Source organism: Stegodyphus dumicola, chromosome X2 (genome assembly GCF_044657685.1).
Source record: "Stegodyphus dumicola isolate Sdum_Otavi_A_Nest chromosome X2, ASM4465768v1".
Lineage (NCBI taxonomy): Eukaryota > Metazoa > Arthropoda > Arachnida > Araneae > Eresidae > Stegodyphus > Stegodyphus dumicola.
This window is the reverse complement of record NC_140781.1, coordinates 7,884,450-7,904,166: the sequence shown is the minus strand read 5'-3', so window position 1 is coordinate 7,904,166 and position 19,717 is coordinate 7,884,450. Positions and strand designations below refer to the sequence as shown.

The following is a 19,717-nucleotide window of genomic DNA, read 5'->3' as shown; positions in this document are numbered from 1 at the left end:
ATTTTGAAGACCAAAGTTTATATGTGATGCGAACTTTGTGCAGTTGTCTGATATTTTTTTAAGCAAAAACAGATTGCTAGATACAGATGGAGGACAAAATAATACGAACACCTGTGAAATAATGGAAAATGTTTATTAATAGAGGGTTGGACCACCCTTTGACTGAAGTACAGATTGAATGCGACATGGGATAGATGCATAAAGGTCATGGACCATATTTAAGGATTATTAAGCCATTCCTCCTGCGGAGCAGTCTCTAATTCCGAAAGTTCGGATGGCAGTGGAAATCAGGAACAAAATTTGGACTCCAAATATGCCCATACATGTTCAATAATATTCAAATCCGGAGACTAAGGGGGGCGAAGCAAGATGTTCAATTTCATCGTCATGCTCTTCGAACCATTCTTTAATACACCTAGTAGTATGGATAGGGGTGTTGTCGTCTTGAAAAAGTGTTTGCTCCCTAGGGAATAGTCTGGACAAAAGGATGGATATGATGCCCTAGAATGCTTAGATAGTGATTGGATGGGATCATCCTATGCAGAACAACAAGTGGCCCAAGATCACGTCAAATTATCGCACCTCATACCATAATGGAGCCACCCCCTTGCTTCATATTCGGCAAGAGGCAGTCAGGATGAAATGCTTCTTTGGATGTTCTGCAGACATAAACACGTCCGTTCGTCTGAAATAGGGTGAATGACGATTCATCTGAACATATTACCTGTTGCCACTGCTGTGGGGATCAGCCTTTATGAGCTCTGCACCATTGGCGTCGCTTGAAAGCATTAGTTGCTTTCACCAAGGGTTTACGAATTGCCACTCTGCCATAAATGTTCGCAGCATGAAGTTCCCTTTTGACAATTTTTGTTGAAATGGGGTCTTGGAGATGACTGCTCATTTTGGATGTTATCTTGGATAACGATTGCTTGTGCTTTCGGGCTACTATGAGCTTCAAGACCCGTCAATCCCTATCAGCCAGTTTTGACTTTCAGCTTCTGTTGTGCTTTGAAGACGTCGTCTTACATTCTTTTGTGTATGCTGTCATATAATAGCTGATACCATATTCCTTGCACACACCCCACAAGGTTTGCTGTTTCCGTAACCAATGCTCCACTTAAACGCACTCCAACTATCATTCCTCTTTGGAACTCTGACAGGTCTGATATTTCAACTTCTCATAGTCAGTTCGATAGAAGCATGCAACACAGGTGACTGCTGTTGAGAGACTGATACCTTCCTCTTCACGCTCACTAGGTGGCAGATTTCTGTTGCAGGTGGCGCGGCTGTACTGCAGGTGTGAAATACGTCATACTTTTTCACAGATGTTCACATTATTTTGTCCTCCATCTGTACATGGAATGAGAGCTGTGCATGATGCCATGATGCTGAGTTTGTGCAATTCTGTGATGCTTTTTGAAGCTAAAGAAGTATGTACATGAAGAAAATGGGGAGGGGGATGAGTTTTTATTATGGTTGTTTCTTGCATTTTATATTTTGTATATTGACTGCTGATTTTTGTAATCTTAATGTACCACCATTTTTGAAAATGGTTATTGTCTTTCACTTCTTAGTGAAAAATTAGCTGCTAGTGGTTGATGACTTTTTAAGAGAGGGGTGCACATAATCAGAAAGTACGGATTTTTCTTTTGAAGTTCAAGAGAGTAGTGAAATTTGGCCTCTAAAAGAGCATAAAAAAGCACTAATAAGCTATAAATACTGGTGAGGAAAAGTAATTAAAAAATTTTTGATAAATATTTTGTATCATATATGTATATATGTTAGATAAGTGATTCCCAAATTGTGCACCACATTGCCCTGAGCAGCCACGTGCTTTTTACAAAGGCAGCACGGAATATCGTAAAAGCTTCATTATTAATTGAACCAAGACATTTAGTCTTGCACATGCAAAAAAAAAGTGAGAAGCTGCAAATATCTAGATATTTGATGATGGACAGATTTTGGAACAGTAATAAATATAATAGTGTAGATAAAGAAAATATGTTTTCAACCAGTGACATGACTGTCAAGAAATGAAACTATTATAAATACGATGACTGTTATTTAGAGTTTGGTTTTACGTCAACAGAAATTAATGTTAAAGAGAGAGATAATGTGTAAGTTCTGGCAGCGTAGTGTATACTTCAGCAGTGGCAGTTCTGCTTATGCTTTACTTTCGGTATCAACTTCTAAGAGCTAACTTGATTGATCTAAATTACCGTATCAAGAATGGCCATTCGCAGTTGTTAGTAAAATAAGGACATGTAAATTTAGATGTCACCACCCGAAGGTGAAAAACACAAATATGCAGAGCATATGATCTATGTGAGATGTTAAATGTTGGAAGGTCTTTGCATTAGCAGGCCGTCGTGGTAGGTGCAAGGTAGTCATTCAAAGTCCAATCGGGGTCCAAGTTCCTCGATCAGCAACTTAATCATCTGATTCTGCAATCTTCATTAGCGTCATCGCAGTTCTGGCAGCAGAGGGTCATTTAAAAGCTAATTACCACACATAGTTCACAAACACCGATGATTTTTTTTTTTTTTTTTGCCAAGAAGTTAAAAACTGAAACAAAAACAAACATTTTTTTTAAAAAACTGCATGAATGCATAACACACAATAACACAGTTTCTCGGAGAATACAGCAGCATATGGTGGAGAATATCAACGATCAGTTACTTGAGAAAATTAAAGCTGTGGAATTCGGATGGATGAGGCTAAAGATAATAATATGGATATTCATTTAATGATAGGCTCTGTATGATTTATAGATTATAATAGGATTACAGGGTTCATACAATCCTTAAAAATGCTTAAAAGTCCTTAATTTCGGCCACAACCAGCAAAAGGTCCTTAATTTTACTCATCTGACATTTTTTTTTTAAAACTATAGCCATTCTGAATATGAATTAACATTTTAGAGGAATATTTTTGGGCGATGTATTGTTGACAGATATGTATCGTAATATGTATGTAACTTTTGAATTCTTTCCTACTTCTTAATATAAATGGTGGATACTCAAGTTTTAGTTACAAGGCCCTGTGTTTTGTGAATGAAGAATTCATAAAGTATTACAACTTTTCCTTTTTGAGTTCTTTTATTTCGTGGCGCTAAATTTGGCAACTAATCAACATTTTGGGGATTTTAGAATCAGTTTGTATACAAAATTTTTTATTCAGAGGTTTGTGAAATTTTGACGATTTTTTTACAAACATAATAACACTGATAAATATCATGAAAAATAATAATGAAAGAAAATCATATTTAAGAAATAATATTAAATACATTTTTATTTTCTCCTGCTGTATTTTAGTGACATTTTTTTACATTTTGGTGATTTAGAAATATTTGATTCGGAAGAATAAACAAGATAATAAATCCTATAAAGCACAGTTTCCGAAACACTTCTTATAAAAAACAAAAATGGTACTGTAATTATTTAAAAAATAATTTCATTTGACTTTTTTTCTTTAAGTATTTTTTCATATTAAAAGTTTTTTCCCATGTAATTGTGTCAGAATATTTGAATTTTTGATGAATTACGTATCTTTCGGAGAAACAGTGAAAAGAAGATTATTTGAATTTTCTCCTTTTGGTCCCAAAAATCTGTAATATGTTTATCTTCCCTTCATTTTCTTATTTTCCCACTAGACAAAAGTATTAAAGCAATTAAAGAAAACAAAGAAATTGAAAACCCATCAGTTAATTAAAAGATTTATGATATGTATTATGACTGAAGAAGGTCTTTCAATATAAACTAATTTTATTAGCATCATGTATGTGGAACTTTAAAACAATGTAAACATGAATGGAATTCCAATCTCTTTTTCCGCCAGCTCAATAACAATTAATTAGAAAAGGCAACAGGAAGTGGGAAATGCAAGATGAGTGGCAACATCCCCACCTTTTGTATTGCATACATACGCTTTAAAACAATACAAAACATAAACAAAATTATAACAGATTTACATTACAAAACCAAACAATCTTATATGTGGCATTGCAAAAGTAAAGATTATTAACCCTTAACTGCCGCGGAAAACACACAAGATTCATTCTCCAGTGCCATGGTTTTTCACATATCCGCGCGTAGTTATGCGATTTATTAGGGGGAAAATAAGAGCAAGTTTTACTTTCTAAAAATTGTTTAGTTTCACAAAATAAACAGAAAAAAAAAAAAAAAAAAAAAAAAAAAAAAAAGCATGCACAAAATTTAATATTTTGAGTAAAAATATAATAAAAAGATGTAAGTATAATAAAAATGATGTTTTTATAATAAAAAAGGTCCCTATAATGGGGTTTCGATCAATTCATTTTTAGACCAGTAAAGTGTAATATCATGTTTCAGTGTTATATACCTTGTGAAATCAGTATGCCTATAAAAACATATATTTGTTCTGAATTGGTTGAATGCCACGATATTGTTCTTGATTTTTCGTTTGCAAGGTGTTGTTGGTTCATATACTCGTCTACAAAACGGTTAGTTTCAGTAGTAATATAAAGCACGAGCAGTTCATCAAAAAATAATTCAAGAAAGATAAATGGGTTTGAAACATCCGTTATATCTTTCTTTATTCCTGGAACCTACTACAAAAAGTAAACGAAAACGGAGGACACAGAATAAAAAAAAAAAAAAAAAAAAAAACGTTTTACTCAAACAACACTAGCCAATACCACGCAGTCATTACTTTCAGCACTTTAGACACGTCCCTCTCTCCAATTTCTCCCCACACTTCTCTGAAATAATATCCTCCTTCACATACTTCGTCAAGGTCATTCTGGTGTTGCATTCCAAAAGTTTGCGAATAGTTTAACGGGTAGCAGCGAAAGCAACTGATAGTATTTTGTAAGGGCGTATATATACGCCCGGGGCAGTTAACACATCGGCTGAGCAAGGCGTATATATACGCCCGCGGCAGTTAAGGGGTTAACAGTTTACAAATTCCAGTCTTTTAGCAGGAATTAATTGACAGCCGTATCGAGATTTCTTTTCTTCCTTGAGAACATCAGATGCAATAGGGCCCAGGTTTAGCTCAACAGAATCAGTTTCTTAGTGGTCCTCGCTGATGGGATCACCAGCACTGAGCTCCAGAGGATAAATTTGTTGTAGCGGTCATATAATTTCACCACTGGCTAGTTGCAACTTGGCCACATGTTCCACACCGTCCTTGCCAGGAAAAAATTCAATTACCTGAACCAAAGGCCAGTTCATTCGGTTCAGGTTCATTGATTCACTTATGACCATTTCTCCCGGAGAAATCATCTTTCTTCTTGAAGCTACTTTGGGACTTTTTACTAATTCTCCGAGGTATTCTTTGTAGAATCGTTTGCGTAAATTCAGTTGTAAGGTATGAAGGTAATGCACCCGTTTCAATATATGCTGAGAATCAATCAGATAGAAATCATATGTTTCTCTTTCTTTTATATCTTGAATGAAATGAGCTAGTGTACGAGGTTTCAGCTCCTTGGGATCGTCTGACAAATATGTCAGTGGCCGTCCATTTATTGTAGCCACACAATCATAAAGTCATCATTTCTTCATATGTTATGCAAGCTTTGCCGAAACACTTTTGGAGGAGTTCTTTAATACTGCAGACCATCCTTTCCCAAAATCCACCATACCATGGGGGTGGAAGGTGGGCTAAAAAACCATTTTATTTTCATGAAAGCAAAGCATTTGCTACCCATTTTCAAAGCATTTGCTACCCCTACAAAGTTCATACTATTATCAGTGTATAGAGTAGAACCTCTTCCTCTTCTTGCCCAGAATCTTCTCAAAGTTTGCATAAACACTTCGGTGGAGAGAGATAAAACTAGTTCTAGGTGGACTGTTCGATATACTGCACACGTGAATAGAGCTATTCACGCTTTGCTTCCACCATGTAAGGAAAGCGGACCGGCCAGATCCACTCCAGTTATTTGAAAGGCTGCAATTCAGTGTATTCTGTCAGGAGGTGAATGAGCTGGATATGGATTAACTTTGCCAGCTGTTAGCCTTTTGCATTTTATGCACTGTCGTAAAATTGCTCTTGCAACTCTCCAACCCTTGGGAATCCAGAATTTTTCTCTTAACTGTGTTAAGGACGTCAAATACCCCAGCATGCATTAAGGATCTATGAATATGCAAAACCAGTCTTTCTAGAAGAGGGTGGTCTGGTAGAACTGTAGGAAACGTAAAGTTCTTGGATATTGACTGAGAATTAGTCTTGTTTGAACTTTCAGGATGCCATTTTCTACGGAAAACTGTATTGTATCCTTATACTTCTCACGTATTTCAGAGGACCATTATGACTGCATGATTTTTATTCCTCCTCTGCCTTTTCAATCTCTTCACATGAAAGTGAATAAACTAACTTAGGAGAGTTTTTCTCAATATTGTTGCAGAATCTAAGAACATAAGCCGTCATTCGGAAAATTTTTGTATAGCTTGAAAAGTTCAGGAATCTATCTCCAAATCTCTCTTCGTTTCCTGTGACTAAATTTGTCACAACTGTCTAACGCTGCTCTAGAAATGCTTCATTCGGAATCTTTGATGCCTCAGAAAGTGGTCAAGATTCTTCGTCTTTATACAGCTAACTTGGACCCTCCCATCGTCTATATTTCTGTTCAAGCTCTGCAGACAATACTTCGTTCCAGCCTATTTTTGTTCTCCAAGCTTCTTGCAAAGTAACTTTGGTAACAATAACACTAGAGTAGTAAAGCCAGTCGGATCGTAAATGCTATTAATCACAAATAACAGTACCCTTTTGTAACTGGTTTGTCTTGGGTACAATTTAAATTTGATGGAAACTTGCAAGAAAGTTCGTAGCTGACTACATCCCAACTCAGACTAAGTACCACTTGCGTATCTCGATCTTTGTTATCACGGACATATATTTGCACTAGATCCTCCTGGTCAAATCTTAATTTCAGCTGTTGGACAGCCTTTGGATAATTCTCAGCTGATATTGAGAAACTGGATATTAATCTAGCAGCTCTCGAATTAGGCTCCATAGACTGATATAAATACTGAAATTTGTCTATAGCAATCTGTTCCTCTAAGTCATGTATTTTTGAAAAAATATTCCAAAATGTTAAAAATTCTTTAGGATCACCTGTAAACATTTTTAATTCAAATTTAGATAATTTTAACTTTACCACATCACGCTCTGCAGAACTTTCTAAAAAAGAAATCCAGCATCTTTACTTAATAGCGTTTCTATTGTTTTTTAAGCATTTTTTAAGCTCAATATAATTATCTCTATAATCCTCTGTTCAGCAACAGCCTCGGTATTTTCTAAAAGTAATGACAAAATGTTATTCTGAATATCATCTAAACGTAAAAATTTATCTTGTAACTAAGCGTTCAATGCACACAGCTTCCTGACATCCTTGACGTCTACTTTCGTTGCCAAATATTGCTTTAACTTATTCACAGTAGCCAAAAATGAAGCTCTTAATGACTTTCGTTTTCTTTTCAGAGCATCCATATTTATATGTACACTTAAAATGATTCATAATAAATTCTTAATTTATATTTATACTGAAGAAATCAAAGTGATTATATTTTCTTAAACTTAAAAAATCACTTTTATCATCGTAAACAGCATATCGTATACTTGTAAGCAGTAATTTAAATCATTCGTACCTGTACACTTTTATAATTTCAAATTCTGAATTCTTCAAATGCAGAATACAAACTCTGGCCTGTGGTTGGATGCCACTTTATTATGACTGAAGATCTATCAATATAAACTAATTTTATTAGCATCATGTACATGTAACTATAAAACAACGTAAACATGAACGGAATTACAATCTCTCTCTTTTTTCCATTTCTAATTTTGCCAACTCAGTAACAAGTTAATTAATTAGAAAAGGCAACATAAAGTGGGAAATACAAGGTGAGTGGCAGCAATACATGTCTCAGTGTACCATACATACCTCAGTGCCTGTCGTAAGTTCTAAAAATTTTGCCCTAAATTTTGTTGCTCGATTCTTTATTAGATTCTCAAAATTCTCCCACGCTAGCTCTGGCACTGGTCTTGACTTTATATCATTTCATGTTTATTTTCAGTATTCATATTATTAAAGAAATAAATTAAATATTAACTGTGTTACAACTTCATCAAATCTACTTGAAGATATGACACTAACTGGAACAGACAAAGTGCAACTGACTTTCAACACTTACCAATGGCAGGTGCTCACGTCTGTTCTGATCATCGGCTCTCCATCTCTATGCAAACAACTGCAGTGGCAATAGCCAATTTTGTGTTTCAAGTCATACTGATTATTACTTTACCTCACAGTTTAACTTATGGCACTTCACATAAAATTTGCTTATACTCTGGACCGAGTGAGTACGTGACGAAATGCTGAGTCTTCAGAAACAAAATGTAGGTTACTTTCTGTCCCCACTTTGAAAGGAGATTTGGCAGGCTTTAATATAACACAGCTAATTATTAACACTTTTAAAAAATGCAATACCTCTGGATAATTGCTTAGCACTTGGTGCTGACAATGCACCAGTAATGGTAGGCTTGGAAGACTGGTGTTGCAAGCATGTTTAAAAAAAAAAAAAAAAAAAGAAAGAAAATTCAGATTTGCAAATTATGTGGTGCACCAGACAACTCTTAAATTTAGCAGCTGAAAAAAGGGCAGCTTCTTTACCAATAAATGTGGATGAATGCATTGCTGATATTTATTATTATCTTGAAAAGAGTTCTAAAAGCAAGGAAAAATTGAAAATGATTGGAGCAGCTGCATAATATTGAAATAGGAAAAATTTTAAAGCATGTATGTACACGCTGGTTATCTTCAGAGAAATGTTTATCTAGAATCCTTAACCAATGGAACCCACTTCTTGCACTTTTTAAGGAAAAAAGTAAATGTTTCTAGAGTTAAGATAAAAAGGTCCATTGAAAGTTATAAAATATCTAAAGTAAATGAAGATGTAGTTACTTCTTTCACTGCTAAAAATAAGTTAAGTAATTTCTGCACCTGTTAGCAATTTAACTAGCAATTCTCAAAATAATACTACAAAGTATAAGTGTAAAGCTCATACAAAGTTCTCTCAGAATAAAAAGAAAATTGCTCTACAAGTGAAACATTTTCCGATTGCTGTAAGTTTACCTTTTGAAAAACGAATGTTTTTTGTCTTCAAACCTTAACAAAGCTTTTTGCTATTTTTGTATGCCCCATTTTGTGAGCATTTGATGTTCTTAACACAGTTCTGCAGTGCAGAATTCCATTAATTCATGTTTTGCAGTCAGTGGTTAGTGATCTATTTAAAGACATTTTATCAGTTTACAAAACCAACCCCCCCTTTTTTTGGTCTTCTAACTCTATATATCATGTGATTTATGGTAAACTAGAAAATCAGAAGAACGATGAATATTTGATAATATGGATTGCAACTAAAAGTATTGGAAGAACTTTCAAAGGTAGACAAAAATAAGTTTTATTTCCATATTTAGAAACTGTATGTGATTATGGTGAGTATGTGATTATATACAGTCAAAAGTCGTTAATCCGGACTCGTCGGGACTTCGGCGATTCCGGATTATCGAATTTTCCGGATTATAGATCATCAGTTTAAATCTGGTAAAATGGCATGCAGAAATTATAAAATTAAAAGTATGAAACCGTAATTTACGAAATAAAGAACAATTATGATATTAGAGGGTATCAAAATTTACAAAAAAAAGCTTAATATTTATTTGTTTACTTTATTAAACATTTCTTTCAATGTAAGTTGTTTAAGTTGCTTCGTTTTTTATGTGATAATACATTCTCTTTAATTCTATAAACAGACATAATTTCTTGTTCAGTTACAAAGTTCCGCTGTTCAAGTCCTATAATTGCTATGTCGAGAATGCCGACTAATTTGTCAATCGAAATTTTTTCGTTTTCAATAACCTCTGTTACTTTCTTCGCTATCGGAAGCGAATTATAATGACGAGGCATTTTATTTAAATCATATCGAAGACGGAGTACATCGAGATGAAATACTACATTGAGTAAGCAATTATAAGCCAAATAAAATAAAAACATCTGCCCTTAAGATAAGGATAGTGCTGACAGATCAACTTCCAATTCATTGCACGCCGCCGCGGCGTTAAAGATAAACAAAGTTTAGATAAACAAACGTTAAAGTTTAGATAAACAAAGGATATGCCTTTATCCATTTTTTGCAGCAATTCCACTTTTTGTTTAATGGACTCCGAAAGATACTTTCGCTTTGTATATCCTTTACATATTAGTAAATATATATCGGAAATTCTATTTGACATAATCGAAAGTTCAAGCTTACTTTTATAAAATTGCTCTAACAGTCTGCAAAAAATAATAATCCGGATCCAATTCGAAGATTAAGGAACAACGCAATCTGCAACATTAACTGAAATAGATAATTAAATAATTTTAGCTTAGCTTATCCCGTCCGTTATACATTAAACGCGCATTCGTAAACGTATTTTGCGCACGCGCACACGCAAATTCGCAGCAGTAAAGGTCTTACGCGCATGCGTTAACGTGACGCATGCGCAGAAAGTTTGTAGCTTTGAGGTCCGGATTATAGATCATTCCGGATTATGGGTGTCCGAATTAACGACTTTTGACTGTACTACAAAAATTTCCAGTCAATGATGAAGTTATTTTATATGCTAAAGTTGCAGATGTTTCTACTCCAGCAAATTCATCTTTTTCTGATGTATTTTTTTTATGCGATTTTTCTGTTTTATTTAATTTAATTTTAAAAGACTATATTGATGTTGTAACTGATAATCTGCAGTCACAATTTTGCAGTTTACAATTAGAAAATGCAGATAAAGTTATAAAAACAGCAAGGATTGACATCCAGCGGAATTTAATTGGAAAACTGAAAGGTGCTGATGGAATTTTAAAGTACAGTGAACTGTGTAAAATAATGTTGGCTGTCCTGAAAATTCTCCATTCTAATGAAGAGTGTGAGAGGACATTCAATGTTATTACTAAAACAGACTAAGTTTAAATCCAATATTAGTAATGACACATCAAAAAAACTTATTAGCAAAAGCAGGCCTATGTGGCAATTGCCTATGAACAAAATTATGAAGCTTCTTTTATTTGAAAGCAAAATCTGTCCCTGTTCTTAACATTTTTAATTTCTTTCACATATTAATTAGTTACTATTTAAAGTTAATTCAGAAGTCAAACAGCAAAAATCAGCGTTATATATATTTTGTTGTTTGACTTCTGAATTAGTATTTATTCGGCGTGTTATTGTGTCTTAATTATTTAAAGTTAATTCAGTATTAAAAATGTGTTTTCTTTCTATATATTTTTATCATTTAAAAATCATTTTGTTGTTTAGAAAATCCTCTTGATTTCTTAAAAAAAAAGGTCCCTTGATTTTTTAGTGTTGTAGGCTGGCGAGTATGCATTTGTATGGGTCCATTTATTAACGTTTTATTTATACTAATGTTACTGTATGAAAGTTACAAGATGTATTTCAAATATTAATTCAACTTTGTATTTTAGAAGATGTCTTAAAAGTGTGAGATTCTTATGTATGCCCTTTTTTTAAATTTCCTAATAATATGATTTTATTTTACTACTTCAGTGCTGTATGCTATCCAGTATTCAAGCTAAAAATCCATTGCTAACAAGAATGTCACAAAACCTGATAACTTCATTCTTTAAACCCCCTCAAGGTGTAAAAAGAAAGCGTGATCAATTTGAAGAGGTAAGATTTAAAGAAATATTCTCACCATATGATGTAATTCTCAAATCTAAATGCTCTTGTTTTTATGCAGTGAAATTTTTAACTTTTCAAATATGTATGCTTTTATTAAAATAAGGAAAGTAGATCTGGTTATGATATAAGCAACACACATGTAACAGATGATAGCACTTATCAGTAAGGGTTGGATATATGTATGATATAATAGCAGCACAAGGAAAAGACAAAGCACTGTTGATGCATTGTTATCCTATGTTTAAGAGGAAGTATTCTGATTGCATCGTAAGCTAATGTGTTGACTTCATTAATAAAACTTGGCAGTCGAGGCGATTTTAATTCCATTTTTATTTCCTATTGACATTATGTGGCCACAGATCACTTGGCACCCTATTCGTGCTTGTTCAAGAACATTTACATTATTGATATTTTTGCAATAGGAAGCAGCGTAGCGAAATTCCGTCCAAGCACAGCACAGACAGAAGCTGAAGTGTGTAGTTATGAAAGATGGAAGCACGCAAAGAGAAAAGTTTTGGTTTACAAGGGTAGTTTCAGTTCCCAATTGTTATGTCATCAGAGCTGCGCAGACCGTAGAATGATCTAGAAATGACGCCCTCCAGAGAAGTTATTGCAATTTTTAGAATAGAGAGGGAGAATTAATGTTTTACCGTTAGTTTAAATTATAATTTTAATTCACATATTTTTTATCTTGCATACCTCCCCCCCTTCAAAGAGAAAAAGGCGTAGCGACAGAAAAGACTTTTTAGAAAAAAGCATTACAGAATTAGCAAAACTAGGTAAATACAACAGTGAGAAATAATCACAAAATTTTGATATAAATAATTTTTTAAAGTATAAAACCTTACAGATATCATTTTTAACAATAAATTCAAATTGAAAATTAAAAGTTTTCAAGTTCATCGTAAAGAATGTCTTAATTTTTCTCAAAAAAATTCACAGTTCTGTAAAATCTTTGCTTAAACATTAATCATAATCAATATTTTGCATTCCTTAACTTGAAAGTCTTTCATAAAAACTGATGTTGCCAATATAAAACAAAAATTTTCTTTTACAGATTCATGAAATTTGAATTAATTATTTATAAAATAATTCACATTTTCTTAATTGTAAAGAATGTAAAATAGAATTTAGAACTTAATGCATAGTAAGTAAAACAAATTCAGTACAATAACAATATAAACTTTGATAAAAATAGGCAAATCCTGTACAATGCAAATCAGTGTGACAACTTGCTGATGACTTTGGGATGCTTAAAAACAATTATACATAGAAATAACAATTATACATAATAAAGGTAACTGGCCTCTAGTATTGTATAATTTTCAAATTTTGTAACTATAAAAAATCTTCAAACTAGTTAATTAAAATGGAAAAAAATATACAAATATGCAAAATTAAAGATATACGAGGCGTATTCGGAAACTAAGTACCGTTTTGGAAAAAAAAAAAAAAAAAAAAAAAAAGAGTAAAACAGTTTTTTTGAATCCAATTTTATTTTTACATGAACATACATGTCTTAAACTATTTTTCAACATAGTTTCCACCAATGATTAAAAACTTGTCACAGTGGGTGACCAGTTTTTGTATACCATCGTCAAAGAAACTTCCCGCCAGTTTCCACGACTCCACAACATTTTTCGTGTCATTGTCAGATCCAAAGCACTTGCCACCAAACTCGCGCTTCATGTGCAGGAACAAGTGATAGTCAGACGGCGCCAAGTCCGGGCTGTACGGCGGGTGATCGAACTGCTCCTAATGAAACTGTCAAATTAACGATTGAGTGACACCAGCAGTATGGGGCCAAGCATTGTCATGGAGCAACACAATTCCTTTACTGAGCATTCCTCTTCGTTTGTTTTGAATGACACGTCTTAGTTTTGTTAAAGTCTCACAATATTGTGCCGCATTAATGGTTTCACCTCTGGGAAGAAATTCAGTAAGCAAAATGCCTTTCCTATCCCAGAAGACAGTGCACATGATTTTTTGTGATGACATTGTCACTTTAAACTTTTGTTTTTTTGGAGAATGAGTGTGTCTCCACTCCATTGATTGTTGTTTCGATTCTGGTGTGAAATGACACACCCAAGTTTCATCACCTGTCACAATTTGGTTTAAAAGTTTTCTCCCTCATCACTGTACCGTGTGTGAAATGTCAGGGCACTACCAAGTCGCTTTGTTTTGTGAACATCAGTGAGCATTTTTGGAACCCATCGGGAACACAGTTTGCGATAATTCAGACAGAATTTCGAACAAAACAGTACGTGAAATTTGTGGAAATGCCTCTGAAAGAGTTGTCATTGTGAAGCGTCTGTTCTCATGAATTGCTTCAACTTTCCTTACCAAATCATCGGTGACAACAGAAGGCCGACCACTCCGAGCCTCGGCGTGGACATTTGTTCGACCTGCATTAAACATTCTTACCCACTTTCTCACCATTCCATCACTTATCGTGTATTCACCGTAAACTTCTTTCACTTGACGATAAATTTTGGCCGGTTTAACATTCCTCGCGTTAAAAAATTTAATTACGGCACGAATCTCACAGTCAGCGAGAGAACTAATTGTCTTAAACATTTTGAATGTGCACAGCAAACTGAAAACACAACATAGAGCAACCAAAATGGCGACAATTGAAAATCAGTGAACAAGAAAGTCTAGTACGCATGCGCGGGACGGCTACCACAGCGCTGCGATGGCGCTAGAATGAAACGGTACTTAGTTTCCGAATACGCTACGTATTAAATCCTACACTGTCCTACAATAATAATATGGACCATATAATTTTGTGACTATAAAATAAGGAAATAAATTTAATAAGCATATCTATTAAGGGATTTTTTCCCCCCCGTTAAATCCTATGTGATATATCTGACTTCGAATCTAAAATTTCTAAAGAACACAAAACCTTCTCTAAAACTTAAAGGTTTATTCAACTGGAACTTCAAAAATGATGAAAAACTTAACATCATAAATAAAAACTTAACATCTTAGGTGGAAACATTCAAAATGCTTTAAAGTGTCAGCTATTCCAGCACGGTGAAGAACACTTTCTTTAAAAGGACAAAATCCATCTAGCCCTTTCGGCATACATCTCCATTTTAGTTTCGCTGGATTCAGACTTCAGCTCCTACGTGTTTTGGACTTAAACGGCCGGTCTAGAACTGGAACAGGACTGGAACCGGAACAAGGCGGGAACCGGAACAGTCATCCCGTGGCTTCTCCCCCGGGCAGATGTACTCTGGCTCGAACTGAAAATGAACTGCACCGCTACCAAGGAAAGCACCTGCTTTTTATTGACGGTGGTTGCCGTTACTACAGGCTATTATGCAAAATATTTAACATCCTTCCACCTAAGGGGAAAAAAAAGTGAGCTTTCACAACAAAGTAAAACAATGCTAAAGAGCCTTAATATGCCAGTCTGTCTGGCGGAGTTACAGTTCTACCAGATCGTGTTACAGGTCTCACAGATTTATCATCTATGCTGAGTTTAAGTTCAGACGACGAATCTTGTTTTTCATTCTGCAGTTTCATGGGTACATCATTTTGCGTTACCTCTAAAGGATACAAAGCCTGAAGAAACACTTCTGTAGATAGAGAAGTCAGCAACTCCAAATGGACTGCTCTATAAACGGTGCATCTAAAAACACAAATCCATGCCTTTTCTTTGTTTCTCAACAATAAAAGACCACAAAGGTCTATACCCGTTACTTGAAATACTGCTGAATCATTTACTCGCTCTATTGGCGGTGGGGCTGATATGTGGCCAACAGGTACAGCAGAATATCTCTTGCAAGTAATGCATTTACTCAAAACAGAACACACAGTTCTGCCAGATAACAACCAAAACCTTTCCCTTAAGGTATTCAGTATATATTGTACACCTGCATGTCCTTTCTTTTTATGTTCTTCCATAATTAAATTTCTAACGGATATTCTCCTGGTAATATTATAGGTGTTCTAAACTCTAACGTGTCATCTCTTCGAAACACACCAGTTTTAATTCTTAGAATTCCCGCATCATAAAATGGACTAAGAGTTCGTAAGCGTGCGTCTTCTATATCCTGAAACGATTCCGATTGAATCAAGCAAATAACAACCTTTTCTGCAAAATCAATTTCATCAACAGCGAGTTCACGTTTCCTTTTTTTCTTATTTCTGCAATTAAAGAAAAATCGTTGAATCCAACCAACAACTCTGTTTTTCGATAGCTAGAAAATCGCTCACTCAAACTAAACCTTTCAGTAGACACTAGAGATGAAACCACTGCCTTTTTTTTCTCGCTGGCTATTTCCGCTTCATCAGTTATGAATTCGGCACTCGGCCAATTTTCTTGGGATTCCAAAAGCCAGCTCGGACCCTCCCACCATTTTGACCAGGAGAGTTGGTGAAATGAACACCCTCTACTTGGAAGATCTGCATTGTTAAGGTGACAAGGTATATGCCTCCAATCCTCCACACATGTCAAAAGCCTTATTTCCTGTACTCTATTTTGTACAAATGTCCCTCATGGTTCTTCCCTTTTTATCCATGCAAGGACAGTAGTTGAATCTGTCCAGAAAAATGTACTTCTGACCTCAAAGTCTTTTAGAACGTCTGCAGCAAGACGAGATGCAATAGTTGCTGCTAACAATTCTAATCTTACAATAGTCGTTTCGTTTTTACCACAACGGGAAACTCTAGACCTAGCCTGAAGCAACTGGACTTTAACTGATTCAGGTTCTTCTACACGAATAAAAACTACTGCCGCATACGCTGCTTGACTGGCGTCACAGAAAACATGTATTGAACACTGTTTTGGCTGATATCGTATCCACCTTGGAATTTTAATGTTTTTCAAAAGAAAAAATGTCCTTTACCCATTTAAAAAATTTACTTTTAATTTCAGTGTTAACTTTTTCGTCCCATTTTACTTTTATTTCCCATGTAAGCTGTAATAACATCTTGGACATGTTATACCGATGGGATCAAATACTTTATGGGCTATTGCCAAAATACTTCTTTTCGTGACTTTCTTGAAACAAAGATTTTGCAAATTAGCAACATTTATTTGAAGAGTATCACCTTGTCTTTCCCATAACAAACCTAATACATTCGCAATAGTTTCAGTTTCTAAACTGCAGTCGGTATATTCCCAACCCCGTAATTCAAATTTTCTTTCTGCCATGACATCTGAAGATACTTTCATGAAGTGCTGTAATTCATCTTCACTTCCGACACTTGTTACACAGTTATCAACATAGAAACTATTCATTAATTTAACAATTATGTCGCAAGGATATTTTACATCTGCATCATTTTTCTCTAAAATTGAATTTAAGTGATATTGAATAACAGCTCCAAGTAAAAATGGACTACTGGTTACACCAAATACGACTCGACAATGACGAAAATGCTTCAAGCCATTTTCACCCTTTATTCAAAGAAATCGGAGGAAGTTTCTGTCACTAGAATTCAGGCCAATTTGTAGAAAAGCCTTACGAATATCAGAAATCACCCCTATTTTTTCTTGGCGAAATCTATTTAAGATTGTAGGAATAAATGCAATAAGGTTTAATCCTTTTTCAAGACAATCGTTGAGACTCGGAGAACCCTTTGCTTTAGACGAAGCGTCAAATACTGGCTGTAACTTCGTAGTACTATGTTCCTTAACATGTCTATGTGGCAAATAATGATAGGGTAAATCTAATTCATTTACGGGTACTTCCTCTATTATGCCCTCTTTGAGCCATTCTTGGAATATATTTTCATACTCTTGGCGAAGATTATCCAGTTCAAGTTGCCTAATCGTACCGTGCAACCTTTTAAGCGATAACTCAAAATTATCCAACGGGAGGGTACCCTTCCAACCAAGGCAAAGATACTACAAAGCAGTTATCTTCTATTTTTACAGTATCAAGAAAATGTTGCCTGGTAGCCTCATACAATTCCAAATACTCTTTTGTTCGGATGGGTCCGTAATACCAAGCGAGTCGAGGGCCCATAAATCAGAAATACAAGCCTCTTTATTCAACATTGAAGTAACTAAGAATGTTGAACCTTCACTATTCAACTCCCCGGTTTTTCCCATAACCGTCCATCCTAACTTTGTCTCAATAGCTACAAGACCATTTGAAATTTGTTTACGATTTCCCGTTAATAATCGTCCTGCAACATTGGCTCCTATTAAAATTTCTATAGATCCTTCTAAACGATCTGTTAAACTTATCCCACAGTCAGCAAGCTCTTTAAGCCATATTCCTTGTCCAATAGAAGGTATATTATTACAAATAACAGGCTGACTTAACGTATCAAAATTACAGCTGTACGAGCCAGACGTATTAGATAAATGAATTTTGTAAACTTTATGTTCACACAAACTGGTCGTTGTACTGCCAAATAATGCGTGGCCAAGGTATTCCTTTACCGTATACCTATAACCCATATCTTGAGCTGTGCTTTGCAGAATATACGACCTTTGAGAACCAGTATCAATTATAGCTCGAGCCGAACGAGATTTTTTATCTCCTTTAATTATTACTCTTATTGTTTGCAACAAAACTTTAGGAGACCTTGAAGAAATGTTGGCGAGTGTTTCAGCCTGATTTGGAGGCTGTTCCGTTGCCCTTGTCTCACTCATTTGTGAATGGCCTTTACATAGAAAAATATGATGCCTTTTACCACATATAAAACAAACTGTTTTTAATCTACACCTCCTGACAGAATGTCCAGATTTCAGACACAGGTAACAAGAGCGTGTCCTTTGGACCAAAACTTCTCATTCTGACAACGATAAGTTACGTGCGTGAAAACATTCCGCAGAACCATGATTTATACTGGAACAAAATATGCAGCCTATTCTAGCTTCATGAGAAGTAAACAGTTCAGCTGCCGTAGGTTTTAAGTGAGGTTCTCTTATTTATAACCCGAATTTCCTTTCTTATTACCGTGAGCCAATCGATCGAAAACATTGAAAGATTTAACTGCTAAAGAAATTCTTTCCTCACTTTCAACTTCACCGCGCAAGAAACATAAAAGGCGCTCAAGGTCAGATTCCCTTTCTCTTAACTCGGCGTTTTCGCCGGTTAAACTTTCTGATCCTTTACGCGAAAACCTAAGTCTCTCCCATGTTTTTAAAACTTCATTCGGCAATGCTGATTCTACCAATGCATACAATATCACGCAATATTTGCCTCTATTTATTCCCAATATCTCCAAGGCTCTTAGATTAGATTCAAATTCATCGTATAATTTCCGTAAAGAGTGTGTACTTTGGTTTTGAATAACAAGGGTTAAAAAAATCACGAATATAAATCTCTGTTAGTAATTCTTTGTTACCAAAACGCGTTTGCAATGCTTGAATTGCGCTCTTGTAACTATCGCCAGTTGGCAGAAAGCTTTTAACTATTTCCTCTGCGGGAGAATTCTTCTCCATAGCCTCTGCCAAATAAGCAAATTTATAATTATTGTCTAATGTAGGATCTTTATCAATCTTTTGGAATTGCCCCCAAAATCCTAACCATTTCTTCACGTTACCATCAAAGATAGGCAATTTAATCTTCGGATAATGTAATATTTTATTCTGAAGAAAAGATGGATCAATTAAAGTTACATTTGGGGTACCAGAAGTGAGATCTTTAGTTTACTTTCCATAAGTCTCCACCTATCAAAATATAATTCAGATTCATCTATTTCTTTAATAAGTAAAGTCTCATCTGTAATTTCTTTAAACATTAATTCTCGTATTTTCATTTCAGTATCAAACAAAAGTTTATCTTTCTCGGCAATAACTTTTATTTTAATTAATTTTTCTTCCTGATTAAATTTAGTTTCTTCATTGTCAAATTCATTACACGCTTTACTAAATAATCTTCTATATTGAGTTCATGCTAACTTTAAGGCTTCCATGATTCAAAATAAAAAAGTCGCTTACCTTGCAGACAATGTCCTGTCACTTGGCGCCAAATGTTGATTTTTCCCGTTAAATCCTATGTGATGTATCTGACTTCGAATCTAAA

At 34.8% G+C, this 19,717-nt stretch overlaps 1 protein-coding gene across 2 annotated transcripts in view; it reads left to right on the top strand.

Annotated features, from left to right (window-relative positions):
• LOC118185923 (uncharacterized) overlaps positions 1-19,717 on the top strand; it is a 115,658-nt gene that overhangs the window by 8,795 nt on the left and 87,146 nt on the right. For both annotated transcript variants that reach the window (XM_085809742.1, XM_085809741.1), the window contains exon 2: positions 11,586-11,708. In XM_085809742.1, coding sequence (XP_085665868.1) covers positions 11,592-11,708 — 117 coding nt within the window. In that variant the 5' untranslated portion in view covers positions 11,586-11,591. The remainder of the gene's footprint in view (positions 1-11,585; positions 11,709-19,717) is intronic.